Consider the following 26,153-nt stretch of genomic DNA (forward strand, 5'->3'; position numbering starts at 1 on the left):
TCAAGAATTATAACGTTCAAAAACCAGTCGGAGAACACTTCAATCTCTTTGGTCACTCGATTACAGACCTAAAAGTTGCAATTCTTCAACAAAAAAACTTCAAAAACAGACTCCAACGAGAGACGGCTGAATTGGAATTAATTTGCAAACTGGATACAATTAATTTAGGCTTGAATAAAGACTGGGAGTGGATGGGTCATTACACAAAGTAAAACTATTTCCCCATGTTTATTCCCCTCCTCCCCCCACTGTTCCTCAGACATTCTTGTCAACTGCTGGAAATGGCCCACCTTGATTATCACTACAAAAGGTTCCCCCCTCTCCCCCCGCTCTCCTGCTGGTAATAGCTCACCTTAAGTGATCACTCTCGGTACAGTGTGTTTGGTAACACCCATTGTTTCATGTTCTCTGTGTATATAAATCTCCCCACTGTATTTTCCACTGAATGCATCCGATGAAGTGAGCTGTAGCTCACGAAAGCTTATGCTCAAATAAATTGGTTAGTCTCTAAGGTGCCACAAGTACTCCTTTTCTTTTTGCGAATACAGACTAAGACGGTTGCTACTCTGAAACCAGTTTTAGTAAGGGGCAGCTCAACTTAATCCAATAGATCTCAGGAGCACTTCTCACCTGGGAAAGATTAATAGCCAATTTCATCCAGTAAAGTATATAACGGCAGCATAAACAATGACATAACATTTTTTTTTTTAGATCACAGGTCATGGCACATTTTAACCTGAAGTATTTTCCTAAATCTGCTGCTGTTTTCTAAACCAAGTCTGCACAGAAGCAAAACATTTGCTTTGTGGAAGTGAAACTGCACTAAGCACCACTGGAGCGTCGTAAGCCATTTCTCAGATTATATCCACCTGCTTTACTTTAATGTTATCTATGGAGTATCAGTTTGTTTTAGGGTGTAGAAGCACCAGTCACAGCCTGGTTCGGAAAAGCAGCATGACTGTGGTTGAATCTAAGGCAGTATATAGACTTTAAACAAATTCTGGAAACCAAGAGGAGGAAAAGCTAAGTGAAGCAGGTCAAATTTTTAAAATCAAGCTCATTTAATTGCATGCATATATTTGTGCATACTTAATTTATGAATACAGATATTCAATGTGTGCCATGAATCTGGTGCTTGTGCAGATCACCAATAAGGCATCTAACTGGCTACATGGCACCCAAATACCTATTTGTGAACACATATCAAGTATCTGCATACATTAGTCCGGCACCCTATGACAGGGTGTAAATTCCATACAGGCACCAGAAGGGTTAAGGGAACCCAAGAGTAACCACACTGATTGCACCTGGGGAAGGCAGGGGATCGACTTAAAAGAGGAGAGAGCAAGTCAGCTGGGGAACAGACTAGGGGATAGGATGCAATGAGTTATCTCTCTGGAAAGGGGCCTGACAGACAGGGCCAGATTAACTCTCCTCTGGGCCAGGGGCTATTAGATTTTGTGGGGCCCCTGTACACAAGTCTTTTTCCTGGTCGGGAGTTTGGTGCAGGAGGGGTCTGGGACAGGGGATTGGGATGCAGGAAGGGGTGTGGAATCTGGGAGGGAGTTTGATGCAGGAGGGAGCTGGGGCAGGGGTTTGGGGTGCAGAAGGGGGTGTGGGGTCTGGGAGGGAGTTTGGTGCAGGAAGGGGCTCCGGGCTGGTGCAGGGTGTTGGGGTGCAGGAGAGGGTAAAGGGTGTGGGCTCTGGGGGGGAGTTTGGATGCAGGCTGGGGTTCTGACCTGGGGCAGGGGGTTGGGGTGCAGGGGGGGTGCGGGGTCTGGGAGGGAGTTTGGGTACAGGATGGGGTTCTGAACTGGGGCAGGGGGTTGGGGTGAGGGAGGGGGTGCGAGGTGCAGGCTCCGGCCACGAGGCACTTACCACAGGCGGCTCCCAGCCGGCAGCACTGCTGGGCTCAGGCAGGCTGCCTGCCTGCCATAGCCCCACGCCACTCCCGGAAGTAGCTGGCTGCTGGCACGTCTCTGCACGCCCCTCAAGGGAAGAGGGACAGCATGTCTCCGTGCGCTGCTCACCCCCGCAAGTGCCAACCCCGCAGCTCCCATTGGACGGTTCCTGGCCAATGGTATCTGAAGGGACGGTGCTGGGGGTGGGGGCAGTGCACGGAGTCGCCTCCCACTCCCCCTGCCAGGGGCCGTAAAGACGTGCCAGCATTCAGACGTTTCTGGGAGTGGTGAGGGATCAGGGCAGGTAGCCTGAGTACCCTGGAGATCGCTGCCTATGATATATTTTTGCGGGGCCCCCCTTGAGCCAGGGCCCCGGGCTGCAGACCCTAAAGCCCATGCCTTAATCTGGCCCTACTGATAGAAGGCTGCAGGGGGAGAGAAGCAGTCAGTCTGCTCCTCGGGTGAGCCTGAAGACTGAGGGAAGATCAGGAGTCACTGAGGAATAAAGGCCTACCTGAAACCCTAGGAAGGTGGACAACTGTGCCAGACTGAGTCAGTGGGGTGGAGTGAGGCACAGGAGCCTGTGGACAGTTGCAAAAGTATCTCAGTAAAGCACAGGCTCATCTGTGAGGGAGACGGTGGCCAGCTGAGCCCAATGGGGTCTGAAGAGTTAGTGGTGTTTATGTTTATGTTGCACTAGTTCAAGGATACTGGCCCCAGAAGCAGTCATACTCTTGAAGGTGATTTGCCCGGATTGTCAGGCCACTTTTAAGGCCAGATTTGGCCAAAGAACACAAGAGGCAAACTGAGGTACTGCTGCTGCAGTGTCACAGCCAGACATTATAGGGCCCACGGAAGCCACAACTCTTCTAGACAGACAAATGTATGTGCACAATTGTGCCCATTATAGAGTCTGGCACTAAAGGACAACTTTCTCAGCTGGTACAGATGGGCAGCATTCATTGATGCAGTGCAGTTCTATCCATTTGCACAAGCAGAGAATTTGGTTCTCTGGCTCATTATAAACCAGATACAGTATGCGGATTACTAAAGAAAAGCAGTCTTAAATATATTAAACACAAGCTATTGTACTAAATAAGAACCATGGGGAAAATATCCATATTTTCTTAAGGCAATTTCTACTGCAGGGAAGAGCACTGTTCTGTGGCTGCTATCCAACTCGTTCATGCATTTCCATTCTAAACTGCTGCACGGCATGCAAACCAGTTTACACTGTGTGTTTAGGAAAGTGATTAACACTGATCAACACATGATTTCTATGGACCAAATTTTCCAAAGTGGCTCTTAATGTGTGTTCTCCCGTTTGTATATGTGCATATGTGCACCTGTGTGTACAAACTGGTGAGACTCACAATCACCTTATCTGCCCATGGAAACACCCATCTGTGGGCAGAAATGACTAGGTATTGGAGCAAGCAGAAGGGTGCATGTGCAACTTGGACTGAGCAAGGTTAGGGGCTGCTTTGGGAGTGCTGCTCTCAGGCCACCCTAGGGCAAAGAGTTTCTGTCCAAAACATCCCCTGTCCTTTCCTCTCAGTGCATTTCTGAATGGAAAAGCCAGAATTTAGCCCAAAGTTTCTGAAATCAGTTTATATAACATACATATACTTTAGTAGGTAAAGAATCCACTAATTATGCTCATATCTATGGAAAGGTTAATACATAGTCCTACCTCAGTGCAGGAGACTGGACTAGATGACCTATCGAGGCCCCTTCCAGTCCAAAATTATTATGATGCTATGAAAGGGACAGTAACTATTTCACAGTGCACAGTAATAGTCTACAGAAGTTCAGAAGACGTGAAGAAGAGTGTTTACCGTTGAAACTGGAGAGGATGTTTGTTAATTTAAAACACTGTCATGAGCCCTTAAGACTTAAAGAAAGCTTTGACTTCTAAAATGAAAACTAGCAAGTAATTTGTGCATTAGGGCTTCAGTTCCCAAAGCTTTCAATCTGGCAACTATCCCAAGCCAAGAATTCACTTTAAAAGAAAACAGTACTTTTGGACTGAAACATTATAAGCCAAGTTTCACCTTGGAACAAATTCTCTTAAGTCATAAATTCCTAAAAACAGGGTTTCCTTGTAGAAGTGAAGATACCACATTAACAGTATAAAGTTTGTACAGTACCATGGATATCATTGCTTACCTTTTGCTCTTCATATGCTTCTTTCAGACAAACATAGTTAGTAAGTGCTCGCATTGCTATTGGCAGCTTCCCAATTGCCTTCAGGTCAATCGGTTTCTTGTGAGCTGATATAATAAGTGTATTCATCCACCAGTAAGTTGCCTTTGAGAGCAAATTGACAAATGGCTGAAGAAATCTCACACCCAGATCCTGCAGGTCTTCAGGAGGCTTTACTTTCTGAGGGTTCATAAAAAATACATACCTCTGCAGAGGAAAAAACATAATATGTTCAGCAATTATCTTCTTTCACAGAATTTTTTGTTAAAGTAATAATATATTGTGTAAATTATAGGGCTGTTGCTTAATCACAGTTAACTCATGCGACTAACTTAAAGTTATTAATCGCGATTAAAAAAAATGAATTGCAATTAATCGCAGTTTTAATTGCACTGTTAAACAGTAGAATACCAACTGATATTTATTAAATTTTTGGATGTTTTTCCAAATTTTCATATATATTGTATTCTGTGTTGTAATTGAAATCAAAGTGTACATTATTTTTGATTATCATTTTTACAGTGCAAATATTTGTAAACAAAAGAAATAGTATTTTTCAATTCACATCATTCAAGTACTGTAGTGCAATCTCTTCGTTGTGAAAGTGAAATTTACAAATGTAGATTTGTTTTGTTATATAATTGCACTCAAAAACAAAACAATGTAAAACTTCAGAGTCTACAAGTCCACTCAATCCTACTTTTTGTTCAACCAATCGCGAAGACAAACACATTTGTTTACATTTACAGGAGATACTGCTACCCTCTTTTTATTTACAATGTCACCAGAAAGTGAGAACAGGCATTTGCATGGCTCTTTTGTAGCTGGCAATGCAAGGTATTTATGTGCCAGATATGCTATGCCCCTATGCTATGCTATGTGACCAGTCGTCGTATGCCCCTTCATGCTTTGGCCACCATTCCAGAGGACATGCTTCCATGCTGATGATGCTTGTTAAAAAAATAATGTGTTAATTAAATTTGTGACTGAACTCTTTGGAGGACAATTGTATGTCCCCTGCTCTGTTTTACCTGCATTTTGCCATATATTTATTGTTATAGCACTCTCGAATGATGACCAGCACATGTTGCTCATTTTAAGAACACTTTCACTGCAGATTTCAAAGAACGCAAAGAAGGTACCAATGTGAGATTTCTAAAGATAGCTACAGCACTTGACCCAGGGTTTAAGACTCTGAAGTGCCTTCCAAAATCTGAGAGGCACTAAGTGTGGAGCATGCTTTCAGAAGTCTTAAAAGAGCAACACTCCAATGTGGAAACTACAGAACCCGAACCACCAAAAAAGAAAATCAACCTTCTTCTGGTGGCATCTGACTCAGATAATGAAAATGAACATGCATCAGTCCGTACTGTTTTGGATTGTTGTCAATCAGAATGCATCATCAGTATGGACACCTGTCCCCTAGAATGGTGGTTGAACCTCGAAGGGACATCTGAATCTTTAGTGTATCTGGCACGTAAATATCTTGCGACACCGGCTACAGCAGTGCCATGAAAATGCCTGGTCTCACTTTCAGGTGACATTGTAAACAAGAAGCAGGCAGCAGCATCTCCCATAAATGTAAACTGGTTTGTCTGAGTGACTGGCTGAACAAGAAGTAGGACTGAGTGGACTTGCAGGCTCTAAAATTTTACATTGTTTTATTTTTGAATGCAGGTTTTTTTGTGCATAGGTCTAAGTTTGTAAGTTCAGCTTTCATGATAAAGAAATTGCATTACGTACTTGTATTAGGTGAATTGAAAAATCCGATTTCTTTTGTTTTTTTACAGTGCAAATACTTGTAATCAAAAATAAATAGAAAGTGAGCACTGTACACTTTGTATTCTGTGTTGTAACTGAAATCAATATATTTGAAAATATAGAAAATATCCAAAAATATTTAAATAAATGGTATTCTATTATTGTTTAACAGTGCGATTAATCGCATGATTAATTTAATTGTGTGATTAATCACGATTAATTTTTTTAATCGCTTGACAGCCCTAGTAAATTCACACATTTGAAATTTTCCCATGGCTGGAGGTATTTCCTCTCTGATTTAGGCTTGAGAATAGGGTGACTTGTGCCGCATGCCAGGGTCTGATTGTGCAGCATTAGCCTGACACATACTAACTCACAGTGTAAGCCCTCCTACCGCACACTACAGGTTCCGTAGTGAGCTTTGATGTACTTTTGTTTGAAACAGGAATAAATCAAAGTGCACTGTGGAACTTTTTGTGTGAGTAGCAGGGTTCACATGGCAAGGTCAAAAGCAGCAGGCTAGTGTGCTGTAGAGTCACACCCTGGCTTTCTGTGCACTAGTTTTCTGTGTAGACAAATCTTGAGAGTAACTGACAACATTTTGAGAAAGCTGGGATATAGATACAGGCCTAAACTGTATGGTTCACACCCATCTCTAATTTTAATGTCTAGGAAAAAAACACTATGCCTGGATTACATTTTTCCAAAGAATAAACACATATACTTACATAATACAGAGAATATATATTTTATCTCTATATCTCTGTACCGGGGTGGGCAAACTTTTTGGCCTAAGGGCCACATCGGGTTTCCAAAATTGTATGGAGGGCCGGTTAGGGGAGGCTGTCTCCCCCCAAACAGCGAGGCGTGGCCCGGCCCCCGCCTCCTATCCGACACCCCCCTGCTTCTCACCCCAACAACCCCCCGGGACGCCTGCCCCATCCAACCCCCCCATCCCCTGACGGCCCCCCCCGGGACGCCTACCCCATCCACCACCCCCTGCTCCCTGTCCCCTGACCACCCACGGACCCCCCACCCCTGACTGCTGCCCCATCCAACCCCCCCTCTCATTCCTGACTTGCCCCCTGGGACTCCTGGCCCCATTCAACCCCTCTTTTCCCCACCCTCTGACCGCCCCGCCCCCTATCCACACCCCCGCCCCCTGACCACCACGCCCAACTCCCCTGCTGGCTATCCAACCCCCCCCCACCCCCCGCTCCCTGCCCCCTAACCGCACTGCCTGGAGCACTGGTGGCTGGCAGCGCTACATCCGCGCCGCCCAGAGCACCGGGTCAGGCCGCGGCTCTGCAACTGTACTGCCCGGCCGCCCAGAGCATTGCGCTGGCGGCACAGTGCGCTAAGGCTGCGGGGGAGGGGGAACAGCAGGGGAGGGGCCGGGGACTAGCCTCCCAGGCCAGGAGCTCAGGGGCCAGGCAGGAGGGTCCCACGGGCCAGATGTAGCCCGCAGGCCATAGTTTGTCCACTCTGCTCTATACAGCATGTGTGCTTCTATCAGTACTTATATAGTGTACTAGTTCATATACACATTGACACCTACATCATAGTGACACCTAGGCACCGTGGCCTGAACACCCAGCAGTTCCCACTAATTTAAATTACAGCTTAGCATTTTTGAAAACCAGGCCACATATTTAGGTTTCTAAATATAAACTAAGGTGGCTAACTTTAGGTACATATGTTTGAAAACTGTGGCCTTAAAGAATACAGGATCGTGGGGTGGAGAGGAAAGCATTTAGGGGCATGAGTTTGGGATGGTCAAATTACTCACACGTGGGAAGAAGTATTAGAATTTTAGTAACATAACACCCAAAGACCCAACTCAGAATTGGGGCTCCATTGTTCTAGGCACTGTACAGAGATATAGTAAAAGATAGTTCCTGCCTCAAAGAGCTTCCAATCTCTATGCAAGCCATCCTAAATCAGTGCCCATACAACATTTTTACTACACCACACCATTATACCTAGGTTACAGACAAACTAGCTTAAGGAATATTTTAGTGAGTTTTTAAAACTATTTCTAGTATCCCTCCACTTGGGACACCAGGTGCCTTACTTACATAGAGTGTGACTGTATGAATAAAGAGAGACAAATTAAAATAAGTAATTACACCAAATAGTTTTGCTATGCACAAAAATGGCACAGTTTTAAAGGCAGCTATATCAGGACCTTTCAAGGCTGCAAGAAAGTGCTGTAGTGTATGTCGGGGGGGAGTAGAGATATCCATGTGATAATTTTCTTTAATTGTGCATCCTCGACCACCTCACCTGCACTTTGAGAGCAAAATGTAGAAAAATCCTGTCCCCACAAGTGCATTCATGAAGGGACCCCTAAGCCTCCATTACTCAACTGGAGAGGAGGATTTTGAGAAGTTACTCATTCCCTTCATAATACAGAGCTCAGCTTCCTTTGCCCTGGAAATTCACTCTAACCTGAAGAGTTCTCCATAAGCTCAAAAGCTTGGCTCTTCCACCAACAGAAGTTGGTTCAATAAAAGATATTACCTCACCCACCCTGTCTGTCTAAATGCATTGCCAAGCTTACCTTCCCAATGGGCTAAGGACATGTGAAGAAACAAAGAAGAGTGAAAACAATAAATGGGGACTCATGGGCTTCCCAGTACAATTAGCCCCCTAAATCCTAACCAATGAAGCAGAGGAAGGAGAAGAAAACACAAGGTGTTACCCAATGACAGTGGGTGAGAGGGCAATTCCTTCCTGACACTAAGGCCCTGATCTAGCAAACATGTTTAATTTTAATCATGTGAGTGGCCCCATTGACTCCGGTGGAACTACTAATATGCTTAAAGTTAAACATGTGCTCAGCCGGAGTGGAGGCTAAAGCTGGCAATCCAGGCATGTGAGGAGTCACTTCTATTCCTGTGTTTACCCCAAATATCACTGATGTCTGCCCTGTCAAAGCCTAGTAAAGTGACACATACCCTAACTCGAATGACATTGATCTCCACAGCCATCAGCAGCCCATAGAGAATGACCATAATTCCAGTGATGCAGAAGCGCAGCTGAGAGAGCGGCACACCATCCTCACAGTATCTGACCAGCTTGATGGTTTTTGTGACAAAGGCCATTATCCAGTAAAGAAAGAGAGCTGTGAAACAAACCAACCAACCCACATCATTTAAAGAAAGTACTTTTTAATTACACCAGTATCACAAGAGTATCACAGTTGACCTAGGCTCTGAGACTCAGGCCGTGAGGTTTCTTTCAGTGTCTCCTGACTGGGACAAACATGGTAAATAGTCGACAGCCATATTCCTTGAGAGCAACCTGACTTCTGTCCTGCTGGAAACAATGGGAGATGGAAGTCATCTTTACTATGAGAAACCTCACTGTCACCTGCAAGGGATGCAGGGAAATGGCTGTCAACTTATCTGAGGGCAGTCTGTGGCCTGAGACCTATTGAAAGTATTGAGAGATAATGACGATTTTGAATGAGTCAAATTTTTCCCAGAAATCATAAGCAGTGTTAAAAAGCCACATTGTAAAACTCATGATAAAATCACAGGAGTTGGCCATTTTCCATTATACGCTAGTCCACCGAGTCAAGTGTGTAATAATGTATCCCAGAGAGAAAAAAAGTAAGCAGAAAATTTCTCCCTGGCTTTTCATGAGTTTCATAAACCTCCTCCGGGTCAGAAAGTTTGTTTTGAAAAATTATGGAACAAACCAGCAGCTTTTTGGAAAACAGCGAAAATAATATAAGCAACTTACCCAGCAGTAACTTTGGAAAGTTAGACGTTTCGATATTATGGTAATAGACAATAGCTGTGGTGGCAGCCACAAATCCCATCATAGCTGGCAGGAAGAGATGCAAGTGACGAGATTTCATCTGTCTGAAAAGAAACCAGAAATACAGTATAAATGCAACTGGATTTGGTGTCTTTTTTCACTTTCATTTTTTTAAGAGTACATATGAATTGAGTGTTCATGATGGATTGAAGTCCTTCATCCACAGCACTGAGACATTATGGGTGGACGTAATGCAAACTTCCATAACAGCCAGTGACATTTTTTGAATGTCAATTTTTCAATGAAACTTTTTGTTGAAAAAAAAATTTAATTAAAAAAATTGGATGAACGTTATCATTTTTCTTCTGATTTTTTGTTTGTTTGTTTGTTTAGTTTTGTGGGGGCTGGACCAACTATGGAGTGTTTTTTAAAAAAAGTAGAAAAGTTTAAAAAAAAGGTATGAAGTTTTGTATTAGTTTTTGACCAGCTCGAGTAAATAATCAATCGTTATCATCATAATTTCTTCTGGGTCAAAACTGCATGGCTTGTGTGATGGGGTCCACAAAACCTCTGGCTAGACAAGAAAGAGATAAAGAGCAGCTGTGGGTTCAGGTGGCTCCGCCTCACAGGAACCTCTGAAGCATGCCAGACTTGGAGATGGAGCCTTAAAAGGGAGAAGCCCCCAGTGCAGAGGCCCCAAAGTTGGGGTGGTGGAACGACCTCTCACTCTCAGGTTTCAGAGAGAAGCATAGCAGAAAACCAGCTGACTTAGGTATCTGGGAGCACAGAACAGTAGGATGGATGGCTGAAGGATTCTGGCAGGACAGAAGGGCAGGTGCTGGTCTTTATTTCTGATAATTAAGTGTTCTTTCCTTCGTTACATGAGGGAATTGCGAATATGGCCTTGACCCAAAGCAGACCCCTCCCAAGAGAGATGGCAGGCTAATGTGGGAAGTAGCACAGGGAAGAAGAAAGTGGTCTGGCAAGACAGATCTCAGCTGCTTGCTACAAGGGTCCCTAGGCTGGAACCCATGGCAGGGGAAGGGACTGAGTTCCCTTACAGCCCTATTAGGGAAACGAGTGTGAAGATCCCAGACACAAGGGATTGGAAGGACTATTGTGCCTTGACCTGATGTGAGGTTCTGGGCCTATTGGGTTAAAACCTGCGTTTACCCTGGAAAGAGTGACACTAAACGTGAGCTGGCCAGATGGCCAAGCCACAGGTGAAGGGGACCACCAGTGGACCTGGACGGCCAGTCGGCAGGACTAGAAAGAGAATAAACAGTGCCATGCCGCACCTAGCCACAAAGCGGTGCATCGCTTGGTGAGTTACTTAGTCAGAGAGGTACAAAGGTTCTAGAATATATGATCTAGGATAAATCTAAAAAGTAGACTGTAAAAGGACAGGGGACATAATCACTGGTGATGCCTAAAAGAGAAGAAAGAGCATTGCTACAGCCCTTCGAAATGCTCTGTTACTCTAGTTGAGAGCGCAGTGATGACTTCCTTAGAGACAGAAGATTCTGTATCCATGTGCAATACATTCAGCTATTGTCAGCATTTTCATGCTACAGTAGGTCAAAGGGGGACAATAAAGTGCTAAATAAAACTGCCTCACCTTTATCCCTTTAAAAATTGGGAAGCTTGTTAAGCAGAGCCCCTTCTCTTTAGGAAAATGCTTTACACCTCATTAACAGACTGTCACTCTATTAATGCAACTAGCTAGACTCTGAAGCAGCCACAGTAACTTACGCATCTGAAACTATGCCCTCTGCTATTTCACAGACATGTACGAACAGGAGGGTGAATGTCAGAATCCACCGCAGATTGTGTCCAGGGAAATGCAGCCATGTGTTGTGATGGATCTGGACTTTCGAACTTTGGCTACCCCAGCCTGCAAAATAAAATTAAAAGAAGAAAACAAGATCACACAGTAAGTCAGTGGTAGAACTCAGGAGTTCTGGCTCCTACTCCCCATGCCTTGGGGAACAGAGTGGGCAGTACACCAAAGTGCACTGGGAGGCTGTGACGTAATGCACCCTTGTATTCACACTCCCCACATACCATTGTAATAATCTTTGTACAGAATATATCTTGTGAAAACTAATAACTTGCTGGCCAATCATATCATGGTGAAATGTACGTAGCAACATTATATGTAAAGTTATAAACAGAAGCTGAAATTACGACTGAAATGTGTTTACCAGACAAGTCTCAGGACCGGGTAAACCTGTTTCTTAAAGACAAAGGACAAGCTGAAGCCCCTAGCCAGGTGCCATCAAAACTGATGCGCAATCACCTATAAAGTGGCTATTCTTTGGCAAGGAATGGGGCAGGAATAAACAGAGCTGCATCTTAGCAAACAACAGCATGGAATGTCTTTCACCAACACACTTTTTGTCTCCATCCTCACAGCGGGCATGAACTTTATCTAGGAGTACCCTCAGGAAAATGCAATTTCAAGGGGGGACTGAACTATAAAAGTGAGGGGCAAAAACATCCCGTTATCTTTGCCTATCCATCTCTCTCTTTTCCACCTAAGAACACAGAAGAAACAGCCTATGGACTTTGGGAGCATGTGGTAAGAGTTTCATCTTGAACCTACTTTGTTAAGTTTAGAAAGGGTTTTTTATCTTTATTTCTCTTGTAACCATTTCTGATTGTAATGCCTTATACTTGTACACACTTAAAATCTATCTCTTTGTCATTAAATAAACCTGTTTTATTCTTTAATTAAAACTAATGCAGTGAACTGTGTGGGTAACTCCTTTTATAGCAGCAAACTGTTGTATATAGATCCTCTTAGAGGGGCAATGGACCTAATATATCTGGTCTGTCCAGGAGAGGGCTGGACAGTGCAGAACACACATTTCGGGGGGGAAATCCAGGATTGGGAGTGTGTTGCGATCACTCTGCAAGTAGTAATCGAGGCTGCTGGAAGCCGGACTGTGGCTGGTGTGTTGCTGATGGGCTGTAGGGATCAGAGTTGCTGGACCAGGGCTGTGGCTATACACAGACACTCAGGCTGTGACCTGCATGCTGTTTGTGAGGAGCCCAGGTTAGGAGCTACAGCAGCAAAGCATTGTGAGGCACACCAGGTTGCACAGCAGAGGTGACACAGTCCCTCACTGCTCTGGATTGCACCCCAGAATGTCATGAAGACTGAGATGGAGTCACAGATTCTAAGGCCGGAAGGACCACTGTGATCATCTAGTCTTACTTCTTGTTTAACACAGACCATAGAACTTCCCCAAAACAATTCCTAGAGCAGATCTTATAGAAAAACATCCACTCTTGATTTAAAAATTGTCAGTGAGGAGAATCCACCACGACCTTTGGTAAATTGTTGCAATGGTTAATTACCCTCACAGTCACAAATTTATGCTTTATTTCCAGTCTGAATTTGTCTAGCTTCAACTTCCAGCCACTGGATTGTGTTATATGTTTGTCTGTTGGACTGAAGAGCCCCATGTAGGTATGTATAGACTGTGATCAAGTCACCCCTTAACCTTCTCTTTGTTAAGCTAAATAGATGAGCTCCTTGAGTCTATCATGACAAGGCATTCTTGTGGCTATTCTCTTAACCCTCTCCAATTTATCAACATCCTCCGTGAACTGTGGGCACAAGATCTGGACACAGTGTTCCAGTACCAAGCGCACCAGTGACAAATTCAGCAGTAAAATAACCTCTCTATTACTCGCAATTCACCTATTTATGCATCCCATTATCATTAGCTTTTTTGGGCACAGCTCATGTTCAGCTGATTATCCACCATGACCCCCAAATCTTTTTCATTCAATGAATAGACTGACAAGTCCTGAATGACCATGTCATCTTGTTCCTACTAATCAAAGAATGGGAATGGCAGGAAAGGCAAGAGCAATGGGACAATAAGAAGACACTCAGTAAATTCTCCAAATGCTATAGAATTATCTTTCCCCTCCTGCTCCCCCCCCCTCCTTCCCTCACTCTCAAGACCTGGGAAGGATATAATTACCTTAGTCAGACAAAGCTTATTATCCTCATCCCAGGCCTGCTGAGGATTATCATATCCTCAATGAGCTCTCAGCAGCTCCAGATCAGTCTCATCCCCCAGCAGAAGTGTCCACAGACTGGGGGAATGGGACTAGGAGAAAGCTGGGCCATCCTGAAGGCCACTCTGTCTGAATGTGAGGATATCCACATGCCCACTGCAATGAAGTAACAGTGAATGTAATCTGCACACAGTGTACACCTGAGTAGGGCATGGTGGTCAGGAACAAATGCTGTAGGTAGTTCATCTGATATTGCACATCTGCTTTATTGCCATTGCAAATACACCCCTCTCTGCAAACAGAGGGGGATCAGACCTGGAAAGTCTAGTCTTTGTCCCTCACTTCCTTCGTCTGTAAATTAGAGATGCTTATCTACCTGACAGAGGCATTCTTAGGCTTACCTTCTTTATGTGTGTAAAGTGCTTTGAGATCCTCAGATGGAAGATGCTATAGAAGTGTGGAGAATTATTAGTGTTAAACAGTGCTTTCTGTTTCACACCAATATCCACTTTTAATAACTTTGTGCAAGACCCTTTTAAATGAAACTGCTTTTAGAAAGAGCGATTTAAAAGAATGAATGACCTTCAGTCACCCTATCAGGCCTGAGAAGGAACGAATGGGATCAAAAGAACTGTTGTACTCCCTTTTGTTATTCAGGGTCTCTGGAAGTCTGTGTCATTGCAAAGGCCCTTACATATAAAAAAGTTGAGCATCGTTTGCGGAAAGTATAGGGAGTTCTGCATTGTTTCTGTAGTGGTGAGGAACATGGAGTCGTGTGTGTTAGAACAAAAGATGAGCAAACAGGTTCTGATTAAATAAGAACTAAATTGAAACTGTGGAACTAAGGGCAGGTCTACACTGTGGGGTTAAATCGCCTTGGCTGCTCATTCTAGGGTCCCTGGGATGGAACCCAGTGTAGAGGGTGGGCCTGGGTTCCCCTACCAGCCACTAGGGAGTGGCACAGGATTGTTGGAGATGCCAACCAGACAGCTGGTCTGGAGGGATTTTGTTACTTCAGAAGGGGAGGACTATCTAGTGACCTGGCCGGAGGGCCAAGTCACAAACAGGGAGGACCCTGAGTCATGAAGAGAGAGATGGGGGTCACAGCATGAGTAACTGATGGAAGGGGGTGCCAGACCAGGCAAACACTGATCCCCAGAGGTAGCCACAAGTAGACACCACCAGCAGAGAGCAGAGAACCCCGTGACGGGGCCTAACAGAGCACAACAACACTACACAATACTTTAGGACAAGAATTGAAGACAGAATGTAATTCTGAGCTGGAATTTGGCCAGGACATCTCAGTTAAAAACCTGCCACTTACAAAACATACCATGGAATCTTTAGTGACCAAATTGTGGTTAAGATCTCACTTTTTATATCTCATACACTCAGTGTTAAATCCATCAGCACTGTGCCCTATAACACCAAGCTGGAGCATTGACTCAGTGCTGACTCAAAAGGAAAAGCATCATTCATTGAGATTCCAATGCCCTCTTCTTCAGTGCCTAAATATTTTTGAAAAAAATCTCCTCTACCTCCTGATCTGGTCTGTCTCTCCTTAACTTATGACAGGATCACAACACAATTTTGTGTTCTTCAAACCTCACAATATATGAAAACCAATCAAACTGCTGTTCTTCATAGTAATACAAAAAATAAAACAAAAAAAGTACAATTTGCTTGAATGTAGCCAGTGGCTACTGAAAATATTTAATTAGCACAATGCAGTATTTAAAGGTTCACAGGTATTAAGGACAGAAAGGACCATTATGATCATCTAGTCAGTCCTCCTGCATAACATAGGATATTAAAATTCATCCAGTATTTCCTGCAATAAGTCCAATAACTTGTGGTTGAACAAGAACATATCTTTTGAAAAGACTTCCATTCCTGATTTAAAGATTTTAAATGACAGAGAAGATAACGAAGCAGATCTACCATTTCCCATGAATTTGGCAGAAGATTCCTTCAGGTTAGACTAATTTTTTGGCAGTTCTGAAGTCTCTCAATCTTATGATGAAGGGTTCTGCAATGTATTTCTTTCATGCAAATTATCATTGTTTGACGGCCCTGCAGAATTTTTTTCAATCTCACTTGCCTCATTAATGACCATCAGTGGTATAAAGACATAGCCCTGGTCTACACTATGAGTTCAGGTCAAATTTAGCGGTGTTAGATTGATTAAACCTTGCACCCGTCCACAAGACGAAGCCATTTTTGTCGACTTAAAGGGCTTTTAAAATCGATTTCTGTACTCCTCCCCGACAAGGGGATTAGCACTGAAATCGACATCGCCGGGTCGAATTTGGGGTAGTGTGAACCCAATTAGACGGGTATTGGACTCCGGGAGCTATCCCAGAGTGCTCCATTGTGACAGCTCTGGACAGCACTCTCAACTCAGATGCACTAGCCAGGTAGATAGAAAAAGCCCCGGGGACTTTTGAATTTCATTTCCTGTTTGGCCAGCGTGGCACAGGTGACCATGCAGAGCTCATCAGGAGAGGTGACCACGGAGTCCCAGAATCGCAAAAGAGCTCCAGCATGGACTGAACGGGAGGTACTGGATCTGATCGCTGTATGGGGAGACAAATCCGTGCTATCAGAACTCCGTTCCAAAAGACGAAATGCCAAAATATTTGAAAAAATCTCCAAGGGCATGAAGGACAGAGGCTACAACAGGGACCCGCAGCACTGGCGCGTGAAACTTAAGGAGCTCAGGCAAGCCTACCAGAAAACCAAAGAGGTAAAGGGCCGCTCCGGTTAGAGCCCCAGACATGCTGCTTTTATGATGAGCTGCATGCAATTCTAGGGGGTGCCCCTACCACTGCCCCACCCCTGTACGTGGACTCCTGCAAGGGGGGAGTCTCACACAACAGGGATGAGGATTTAGGGGATGAGGAAGATGAGGAGGAGGAGGAGGACGAAACCGTTCTCCCCGACAGCCTGGAACTGTTTATCACCCTGGATCCAATACCCTCCCAACCCTCCCAAGGCGGGCTCCCGGACCTTGAAGGCGGAGAAGGCACCTCTGATGAGTGTATCTTTGTAAATATAATACATGGTTTAAAAGCAAGCGTGTTTAATGATTAATTTTCCCTGAAGACTTGGGATGCATTCGCGGCCAGTACAGCTACTGGAAAAGTCTGTTAACGTGTCTGGGGATGGAGCAGAAATCCTCCAGGGACATCTCAATGAAGCTCTTCTGGATGTACTCCCAAAGCCTTTGCAAAAGGTTTCTGGGGAGGGCAGCCTTATTCCGTCCTCCACGGTAGGACACTTTACCATGCCGGGCCAGTAGCACGTAGTCTGGAATCACTGCAGAACAAAGCATGGCAGTGTATGGTTCTGGTGTTTGCTGGCATTCAAGCAACATCCGTTCTTTATCTCTCTGTGTTAGCCTCAGGAGAGTGATATCATTCATGGTCACCTGGTTGAAATAGGGGAATTTTATTAAGGAGACATTCAAAGGTGGCCGTTCCTGCTGGGCTGTTTGCGGGTGGCTGAAAAGAAATCCTCCCCACAGTTAGCCACGCGGTGGCGGGAGAGGTGAAGCCATCATCCCAGAGAATTGGGTGTGCGGGCGGGGTGGGGCTTAGTTGGGTTTGTGCTGCACATTAACCCGAAAACCACAGCCCCTCTTTTAAATGCCCAACCCATTTTAAATGGCCAACCCAATGGGTGCTTGGTATGGGAAATGAGGGTGCTGCTGTTTGAAACCATTCCCACATGTTATGAAGGTTAAAGAAGCCAAAAGACCATGGCTGCCTGCAAGCCGAATGTGTGTGATCTCTCACACCAAACCAGCAGGCCCTCAATATAAGAGGCAAAATGTGACCTTGTACCGAAAGCACATGTACTATGTAATGTTAACAGCTTGGTTCACCATGAAAGAGTCTACCCATTGTTCTCTAAAATGTGTCTTTTTAAATACTACTCTCCCTTTTTTTTCCTCCCATGGCTGCAAATGTTTCAACGCTCCCCCTAACATCACCGTCCCAGAGGCTAGCGCAGATAAGAAGGTGAAAAAAATGCACTCACGATGAAATGTTCTCTGAGCTCATGCAGTCCTCCCGCACTTAAAGAGCTCAACAAAATACGTGGAGGCAAGCAATGTCAGAGTCCAGGAAAGCACAAAATGAACATGAGGACAGGAGGGACGCATGAGAGGAGAGGTGGCGTGAGCAAGAGGAGAGGTGGTGGCAGCGTGATGAGAGGAAGCAGGATGCAATGCTGAGGCTACTGGAGGATCACACTGATATGCTCTGGCATATGGTTGTGCTGCAGGAAAGGCCGCAGGAGCACAGACCGTCGCTGCAGGCCCTGTGTAACCGCCCACCCTCCTCCCCAAGTTCCATAGCCTCCTCACCCAGATGCCCAAGAACGGGGGGGGGGATGGGGGGGACGGGGCCCTCTGGGCACCCAACCACTCTACCCCAGAGGACTGCCCAAGCAACAGAAGGCTGGCATTCAATAAGTTCTGAAGTGCAGTGTGGCCTTTTCCTTCCCTCCTCCCCTCCTCCACCACGCTTCCTGGTGCTTCCCTCCTCCTCCACCCCTCCTGGGCTATCTTGGCAGTTATCCCCTATTTGTGTGACAGATTAATAAAGAATGCATGAATTTGAAACAACAATGACTTTATTGCCTCTGCAGTGGTGATCAAAGGAGGGAGGTTGGTTGGCTTACAGGGAAGTAGAGTGAACCAAGGGGGCGGGTTTTCATCAAGGAGAAACAAACAGAACTGTCACACCGTAGCCTGGCCAGTCATGAAACTGGTTTTCAAAGCTTCTCTGATGCGCAGCACGCCCTGCTGTGCTCTTCTAATCGCCCTGGTGTCTGGCTGAGCATAATCAGCGGCCAGGCGATTTGCCTCAACCTCCCACCCTGCCATAAACGTCTCCCCCTTACTCTCACAGATATTGTGGAGCACACAGCAAGCAGTAATAACAATGGGAATATTGGTTTTGCTGAGATCTAACCGAGTAAGTAAACTGCGCGAGCACACTTTTAAATATCCAAATGCACATTCTACCACCATTCTGCACTTGCTCAGCCTGTACTTGAACAGCTCCTGACTACTGTCCAGGCTGCCTGTGTACAGCTTCATGAGCCATGGCATTAAGGGGTAGGCTGGGTCCCCAAGGATAACTATAGGCATTTCAACATCACCAATAGTTATTTTCTGGTCTGGAAAGTAAGTCCCTTGCTGCAGCTGTTCAGACAGACCAGAGTTCCTGAAGATGCAAGAGTCATGTACCTTTCCCGGCCATCCCACGTTGATGTTGGTGAAACGTCCCTTGTGATCCGCCAGTGCTTACAGCACCATTGAAAAGCACCCCTTGTGGTTTATGTAGTGGCTGCCAAGGTGGTCCGGTCCCAAGATAGGGATATGGGTTCCGTCTATCGTCCCACCACAGTTAGGGAATCCCATTGCAGCAAAACCATCCACTGTGACCTTCACATTTCCCAGAGTCATTACCCTTGATAGCAGCAGCTCAGTGACTGTGTTGGCTACTTGGATCACAGCAGCCCCCACAGTAGATTTGCCCACTCCAAATTGATTCCCGACTGACCAGTAGCTGTCTGGCATTGCAAGCTTCCAGAGGGCTATTGCCACTCACTTGTGAACTGTGAGAGCTGCTCTCATCTTGGTATTCTTGTGCTTCAGGGCAGCGGAAAGCAAGTCACAAAATTCCATGGAAGTGCCCTTATGCGTGCGAATCATCCCAGACCTGCAACACTATGCAATCCCACCAGTCTGTGCTTGTTTCCTGGGCCCTGAATTGGCCTTCCATAGCATGAGCCTGCCCCATTGCCACCAGGATGTCCAAATTGCTGGGGCCCGTACTTTGGGAGAAGTCTGTGTCCATGTCCCCATCACTCTCATCACTGCGCTGCCATCGCCTCCTTGCAGGTTCTGGTTCTGAACATACTACAGGATAATGCGCGAGGTGTTTACAGTGCTCATAACTGCCGTGGTGATCTTAGCGGGCTCCATGCTTGCCATGGTATGGTGTCTGCAGGAGAGCAGAGTTGCAGCGGAAGCGGTGGCTGACGACGGATGCCACGAGAATAGATATTTATAGAGAACAACGAGAGGACCTGCGAGGTGGATTCATGAAAGCAGGAGAGCAGAGTTGCAGCAGAAGAAGCAGGAGCCCATCACAGCCAACATGGAAAAATTGGCTATCAAGACAAGAGCAGAAGAGCAGAGTTGCAGCGGAAGCGGTGGTTGGATGACCAGTTTTGCAGACCTACTACACCAGAAAGCGTAAAAGGAGCGGAAGAAGGGAGGGATCAGCAAGGAAAGCTACCTTATTGAGGTCAGAACATGTAGGGATAAAGTGAGACAGGCTAAAAGTCAAGTAGAGTTGGACCTTGCAAAGGGAATTAAAACCAATAGTAAAAGGTTCTATAGTCATTTAAATAAGAAGAAAACAAAGAAAGAAGAAGTGGGACCGCTAAACACTGAGGATGGAGTGGAGGTCAAGGATAATCTAGGCATGGCCCAAAATCTAAACAAATACTTTGCCTCAGTCTTTAATAAGACTAAAGAGGATCTTAGGGATAATGGTAGCATGACAAATGGGAATGAGGATATGGAGGTAGACCTTACCATATTTGAGGTAGAAGCGAAACTCAAACAGCTTAATGGGACTAAATCGGGGGGCCCAGATAATCTTCATCCAAGAATATTAAAGGAATTGGCACATGAAATTGCAAGCCCATTAGCAAGAATTTTTAATGAATCTGTAAACTCAGGGGTTGTACTGTATGATTGGAGAATTGCTAACATAGTTCCTATTTTTAAGAAAGGGAAAAAAAGTGATCCGGGTAATTATAGGTTTGTTAGTTTGACATCTGTAGTATGCAAGGTCTTGGAAGAAATTTTGAAGGAGAAGGTAATTAAGGACATTGAAGTCAATGGTAAATGGGACAAAATACAACATGGTTTTACAAAAGATAGATCGTACCAAACCAACCTGATCTCCTTCTTTGAGAAAGTAACAGATTTTTTAGACAAAGGAAACGCAGTGGATCTAATTTACCTAGATTTTAGTAAGCGTTTGATACCGTGCCACATGGGGAATTATTAGTTAAATTGGATAAGATGGGGATCAATAGGAAAATTGAAAGGTGGATAAGGAATTGGTTAAAGGGGAGACTACAACGGGTGCTACTGAAAGGTGAACTGTCAGGCTGGAAGGAGGTTACCAGTGGAGTTCCTCAAGGATCGGTTTTGGGACCAATCTTATTTAATCTTTTTATTACTGAACTTGGCACAAAAAGTGGGAGTGTGCTAATAAAGTTTGCGGATGATACAAAGCTGGGAGGTATTGCCAATTTAGAGAAGGACAGGGATATCCTACAGGAGAATCTGGATGACCTTGTAAACTGGAGTAATAGTAATAGGATGAAATTTAATCGTGAGAAGTGTAAGGTCATGCATTTAGGGATTAATAACAAGAATTTTTGTTATAAGCTAGGGACACATCAATTAGAAGTAACGGAGGAGGAAAAGGACTTTGGAGTATTGGTTGATCATAGGATGACTATGAGCTGCCAATGTGATATGGCCGTGAAAAAAGCTAATGCGGTCTTGGGATGCATCAGACGAGGTACTTTCAGTAGAGATAAGGAGGTGTTAGTACCATTATACAAGGCACTGGTGAGACCTCACCTGAAATACTGTGTGCAGTTCTGGTTTCCCATGTTTAAGAAGGATGAATTCAAACTGGAACAGGTACAGAGAAGGGCTACTAGGATGATCCGAGGAATGGAAAACTTGTCTTATGAAAGGAGACTCAAGGAGCTTGGCTTGTTTAGCCTAACTAAAAGAAGGTTGAGGGGAGATATGATTGCTCTCTATAAATATATCAGAGGGATAAATACTGGAGAGGGAGAGAAATTATTTAAGCTCAGTACCAATGTGGACACAAGAACAAATGGATATAAACTGGCCACCAGGAAATTTAGACTAGAAATTAGACGAAGGTTTCTAACCATCAGAGGAGTGAAGTTTTGGAATAGCCTTCCAAGGGAAGCAGTGGGGGCAAAAGATCTATCTGGCTTTAAGATTAAACTCGATAAGTTTATGGAGGAGATGGTATGATGGGATAACATGGTTTTGGTAATTAAATATTCATGGTAAATAGGCCCAATGGCCTGTGATGGGATATTAGATGGGATGAGATCCGAGTTACCCAGGAAAGAATTTTTTGTAGTATTTGGCTGATGAATCTTGCCCATATGCTCAGGGTTTAGCTGATCGCCATATTTGGGGTCGGGAAGGAATTTTCCTCCAGGGCAGATTGGAAGAGGCCCTGGAGGTTTTTCGCCTTCCTCTGTAGCATGGGGCACGGGTCACTTGCTGGAGGATTCTCTGCTCCTTGAAGTCTTTAAACTACGATTTGAGGACTTCAATAGCACAGACATAGGTGAGAGGTTTTTCGCAGGAGTGGGTGGGTGAAATTCTGTGGCCTGCGTTGTGCAGGAGGTCAGACTAGATGATCATAATGGTCCCTTCTGACCTAAATATCTATGAATCTATGAATCTGCTGCCAGCAGCACCAGGACACAACAACAGTGTCAGTGAGCTGAGTGGGCTGCACGCTTGCCGTGGAATGGTGAGACAAGAGCAGGAGAGAAGAGTTGCAGCGGAAGCAGTGGATGACAACTGTCGTATAGAGGACCTGCGAGGTGGATTCATGGCACCAGGAGAGCAGAGTTGCTGTGGAGGCGGTGATTCGATGACAACGCTTAGCAGTCCTAGTGCACTGTCTGCTGAAAGCAGTATGGCGTCCGCACGGAAAAAAGGCACGAGACGATTGTCTGCTGTTGCTTTCTTGGAGGGAGGGCGACTGACGACATGTACCCAAAACCACCCGCGACAATGTTTTTGCCCCATCAGGCATTGGGAGCTTAACCCAGAATTCCAATGCGTGGCGGAGACTGCGGGAACTGTGGGATAGCTACCCACAGTGCAACACTCCGAAAGTCAACGCTAGCCATGATACTGTGGATGCACTCCGCCGACTTAGTGTGCTTAGTGGGGACACACCCAATCGACTGTATAAAATCGCTTCCTAAAAAATTGACTTCTATAAATTCAACCTAATTCCATAGTGTAGACATACCCACAAATATAAAATCTAAAAGGATAAAGCTCATCAAGCTATTAATGACTCTGTGTACAAGAAGAGCATATAAATTAGGGCCACTGCATTATCAAAATTATTCTAGGGATGGATTTATCATCTCTTATTCATGTTTACAAACATTGGCATGAGAATGAATTACCCTTTCTGTAGTGCTTCACATAACTATCATACAGACAGACCCAAGATGTAAATTTTGGAATAGCTCCAAACTCCATCAAAGTTCAAGGACAGACCTTATGTCCTAACTCTTAGAATCTAAGAATAGAGACAGACCCAAGCTGTTCAAACCTGGAGACAAACTTCTCCAAAGGTTGAGAGAATTTGGATCTGATTTTCTGGTTAGATTTCATCTTTTAAAGCTCATGTTGTAAAGTTCAGAACGTGTACCCAAAATTCCCATAAATGAAAGAGGGTTGACATTAACTCTTCCGGTTCAGGCCCATCTCTCATTAACCCCTCTTCAACATGCCCCCTCTTGACAGGATCTCCATTCCATCTCTTCCTTATGATGCCTAAAGTAATGCAAAATATTTAAGCTGAATGAATTGCACCAGTCCTATAACATAATAAGGCCCCAGTTCTGCAAACATGCATGCGTGCTTGACTTGAAGCATATGCATGATTGTTTTCAGGATTGGGGGCCTATGGCTGTATTACTCACCAATAAACAAAATTGGAAAGGTGATAAATAACAGGAAGACATGGGGAACCAGGTTGAGGGCATCCACGAAGCAGACATTTTTTAGGACGCCAGCACTGATGTCATAGGCAGAAGCGTTGTCATTACCACAAAATGCGACTTTCATTGCTTCCAAACAGCCTGACTGTTGCAAACTAGAGACAAAACACAAGAGGGGGAAAAAAAAAAGTAAAACATCCAAAGTGATCACCAAAGTGTCTTACATTTCTTTTAGCTAAACACAAAATTAAAACAGCATCATTGAGGTCTTTTTAGTTATGACCAGACTAAATAATTCAAAGAGAATAATTTATTAGACATACGTAAACTCTGATCCTGCAAACTCTTATGCACTTGCTGAAAGTTAACCTAACGTGTGCATAAGTGTTTCCATGACCAGGGCCTTATTTACTATTAAAAGTATCCACTGAATACATAATGCAAATAAATGTTGGTCTCCATCACATTCATGAACAGCTCATTGCACATATTCAACATTCCAAATACAAAATGGAGATGGTCTGGAAACCAAAACATGTTTTAAAACCTTGCTTCCATTTTTCATCAAAAATGTCAATGTGCGTAAAGCTAAGCACTTGTGTAATTGTTTGTTGGATTAGAGCTACGGAGTCTCACAAATATCACAGTATGTCTTCTGCAGTCTCACTTCATAGGATTTGTTGTTCCTTATCTACAGTGTGAGCCCTCTACCTTACTACTCATTACTGTTTATAACAGAATCAAGCAGGACTGAAAATGAAATGCCTCCTTACAGATTTCTTTCCCTCCAGCATATGCACACTAATTTGTTTCTGTAGAATTATTCACAAATGCTTGGTTGCTGACATTGTTAATTCTTTTAAAATATAATTTTTTAAAAAAAAACCCATAGAGTCCCTGATTCAGCCAAGCATATTTGCTTGCACATAAGTACTTCACTATTCAGCAAAGCACATGCCGAGTCCCCATTCAAGTCAATGGGACGTAAGCATGTGCTCATGTGTCTTGCTGAATCGGGATAATAAAAAATTACTCGGACTTCACAAAATGTAAGAAAAAACAGGGTTGGTTGAGTTTGGCGGTTTAACAACAGGTCAAATCCTGCCTGTCTTACTCACACACGTAGGGCTGTTGACTTCAAATGGAATTATTTGTGTGAATAAGGCAAGCATGATTTGGCTCGAGAATCTCCTTAGAATGAACACAAACATAGCATTTTTAAAAAAGAGTACATGCAAGTGTAAAGGGACATTGTGAGCCTCAGTGAGACCCACATTTTAGTTCATGTAATAAAAACAAACAAGGAGCTAAAAGGGTTTTCAAAATTTAATTTGAATAGAAATGGTCATAGTACATAGTACCATTTCATTAAACTTCTAAGAGGTCTTCTGAAAAATGTTTAATAAATTTAATCATTTTTCAAATACAAAATAGCAATGTCCTGGCTGAAGAAAACCAGCAATTGAATGACATAATGGTAATCTGCAGAAAATCTTAAATGCTGTTGCCTAATCTTTATGGAGGGTCAGAAGTTGCATGGGAGTTCTGCTGGGAATTTTCTTCCCTTTCCCACAAGCAATATGACTACATTCTCACACAGCTGATAAGCTGTCATGCTCTGGTTGTTAGATTGAGATTAGAAGGCAGGCAGATCGTGGGTTCTAATGCACATTCAATCACTAACTCTTTGTGGCCGTGAGATCCAATTAGTCGGCTCTAAAAGTGAGTAAAAGGATTGTGACATGAGAAACCGTGTCTCAGAGATCAAATCAGGGAGGGGATGTTTGGACTTTTCCTTCACTGGGAGAGAGAGGGATGGTTGGGACCAAAAGATTCCGTAAGAGAGTGGAATGTTAATTGTGTGAAGTGAGTGCCCTCAGCAAGCCTGTATCTATCTACCAGTAGTCTGTATAGTCTCATATCCAATCTCTGCCAGTGGCCAATCTTGGATGTTTCCAGAAAATATGTAAAACAATTGTAATATACATATGTCACACTTCTGGGCAACTGCGTTCATATTTCTCCCTTGTGCTCCACCAAGGGCACCCAATCTAGCCTCCTGGCTCCTCAACCATCACCTCTCTTGGGTAGAGACATGTGTCTCTCTCCCTCCTGACTGGAGTTTTCCAGGCTGCACAGGCCCCTGCCCACATTATGTTATTCCAGCAAGCTAGACTGTCTAAACATGGCAGTGTCTGCACTTTGCTTTCTCTTTGAAGGCTTATGCACGGCATAATTGCAGAGGTCGCAAGTCACTACACAGCTCTAAGCAAGTACATTTATTCTTAAGGTGGAAGCACTACAGAGGAAATATATAAAATACCATAAAGGTAGCTATGTGCATGCTAAAAGCTTATCAGATGTCACCATCAGTCTTATGGACCTTAGTAGGCCAAAGTCATTCCAACCCTTTCCAATACGTATTGCCACCCCCGCCCCCACCCTTGGACAGAAGGTCCTGTCCATTTCCTGGATCAGAAAGCAGGCTCAGTGTAAACTCAGGCCCTGTGTAAACTCAGTGTAAACTCAGGCTATGTATCCAAAAGGCCTGTCTTTGTCTGTTGGTCTCTGGAGAATCCAGTCTGAACTAGTATATGCGAGCCTCTCCAAGTGGTAGTACTTCTCTGGAGGTGTTACAACCTG

At 44.3% G+C, this 26,153-nt stretch overlaps 1 protein-coding gene across 3 annotated transcripts in view; it reads right to left on the minus strand.

Annotated features, from left to right (window-relative positions):
* Positions 1–26,153, minus strand: part of ABCC9 (ATP binding cassette subfamily C member 9) — a 133,012-nt gene that overhangs the window by 97,037 nt on the left and 9,822 nt on the right. For all 3 annotated transcript variants that reach the window (XM_043538775.1, XM_043538776.1, XM_043538777.1), the window contains 5 exons: positions 23,493–23,665; positions 11,388–11,529; positions 9,618–9,739; positions 8,828–8,994; positions 4,071–4,313 (listed from right to left, as the gene is read on the minus strand). In XM_043538775.1, coding sequence (XP_043394710.1) covers positions 4,071–4,313; positions 8,828–8,994; positions 9,618–9,739; positions 11,388–11,529; positions 23,493–23,637 — 819 coding nt within the window. In that variant the 5' untranslated portion in view covers positions 23,638–23,665. The remainder of the gene's footprint in view (positions 1–4,070; positions 4,314–8,827; positions 8,995–9,617; positions 9,740–11,387; positions 11,530–23,492; positions 23,666–26,153) is intronic.

Source organism: Chelonia mydas, chromosome 1 (genome assembly GCF_015237465.2).
Source record: "Chelonia mydas isolate rCheMyd1 chromosome 1, rCheMyd1.pri.v2, whole genome shotgun sequence".
NCBI classification, from domain to species: domain Eukaryota; kingdom Metazoa; phylum Chordata; order Testudines; family Cheloniidae; genus Chelonia; species Chelonia mydas.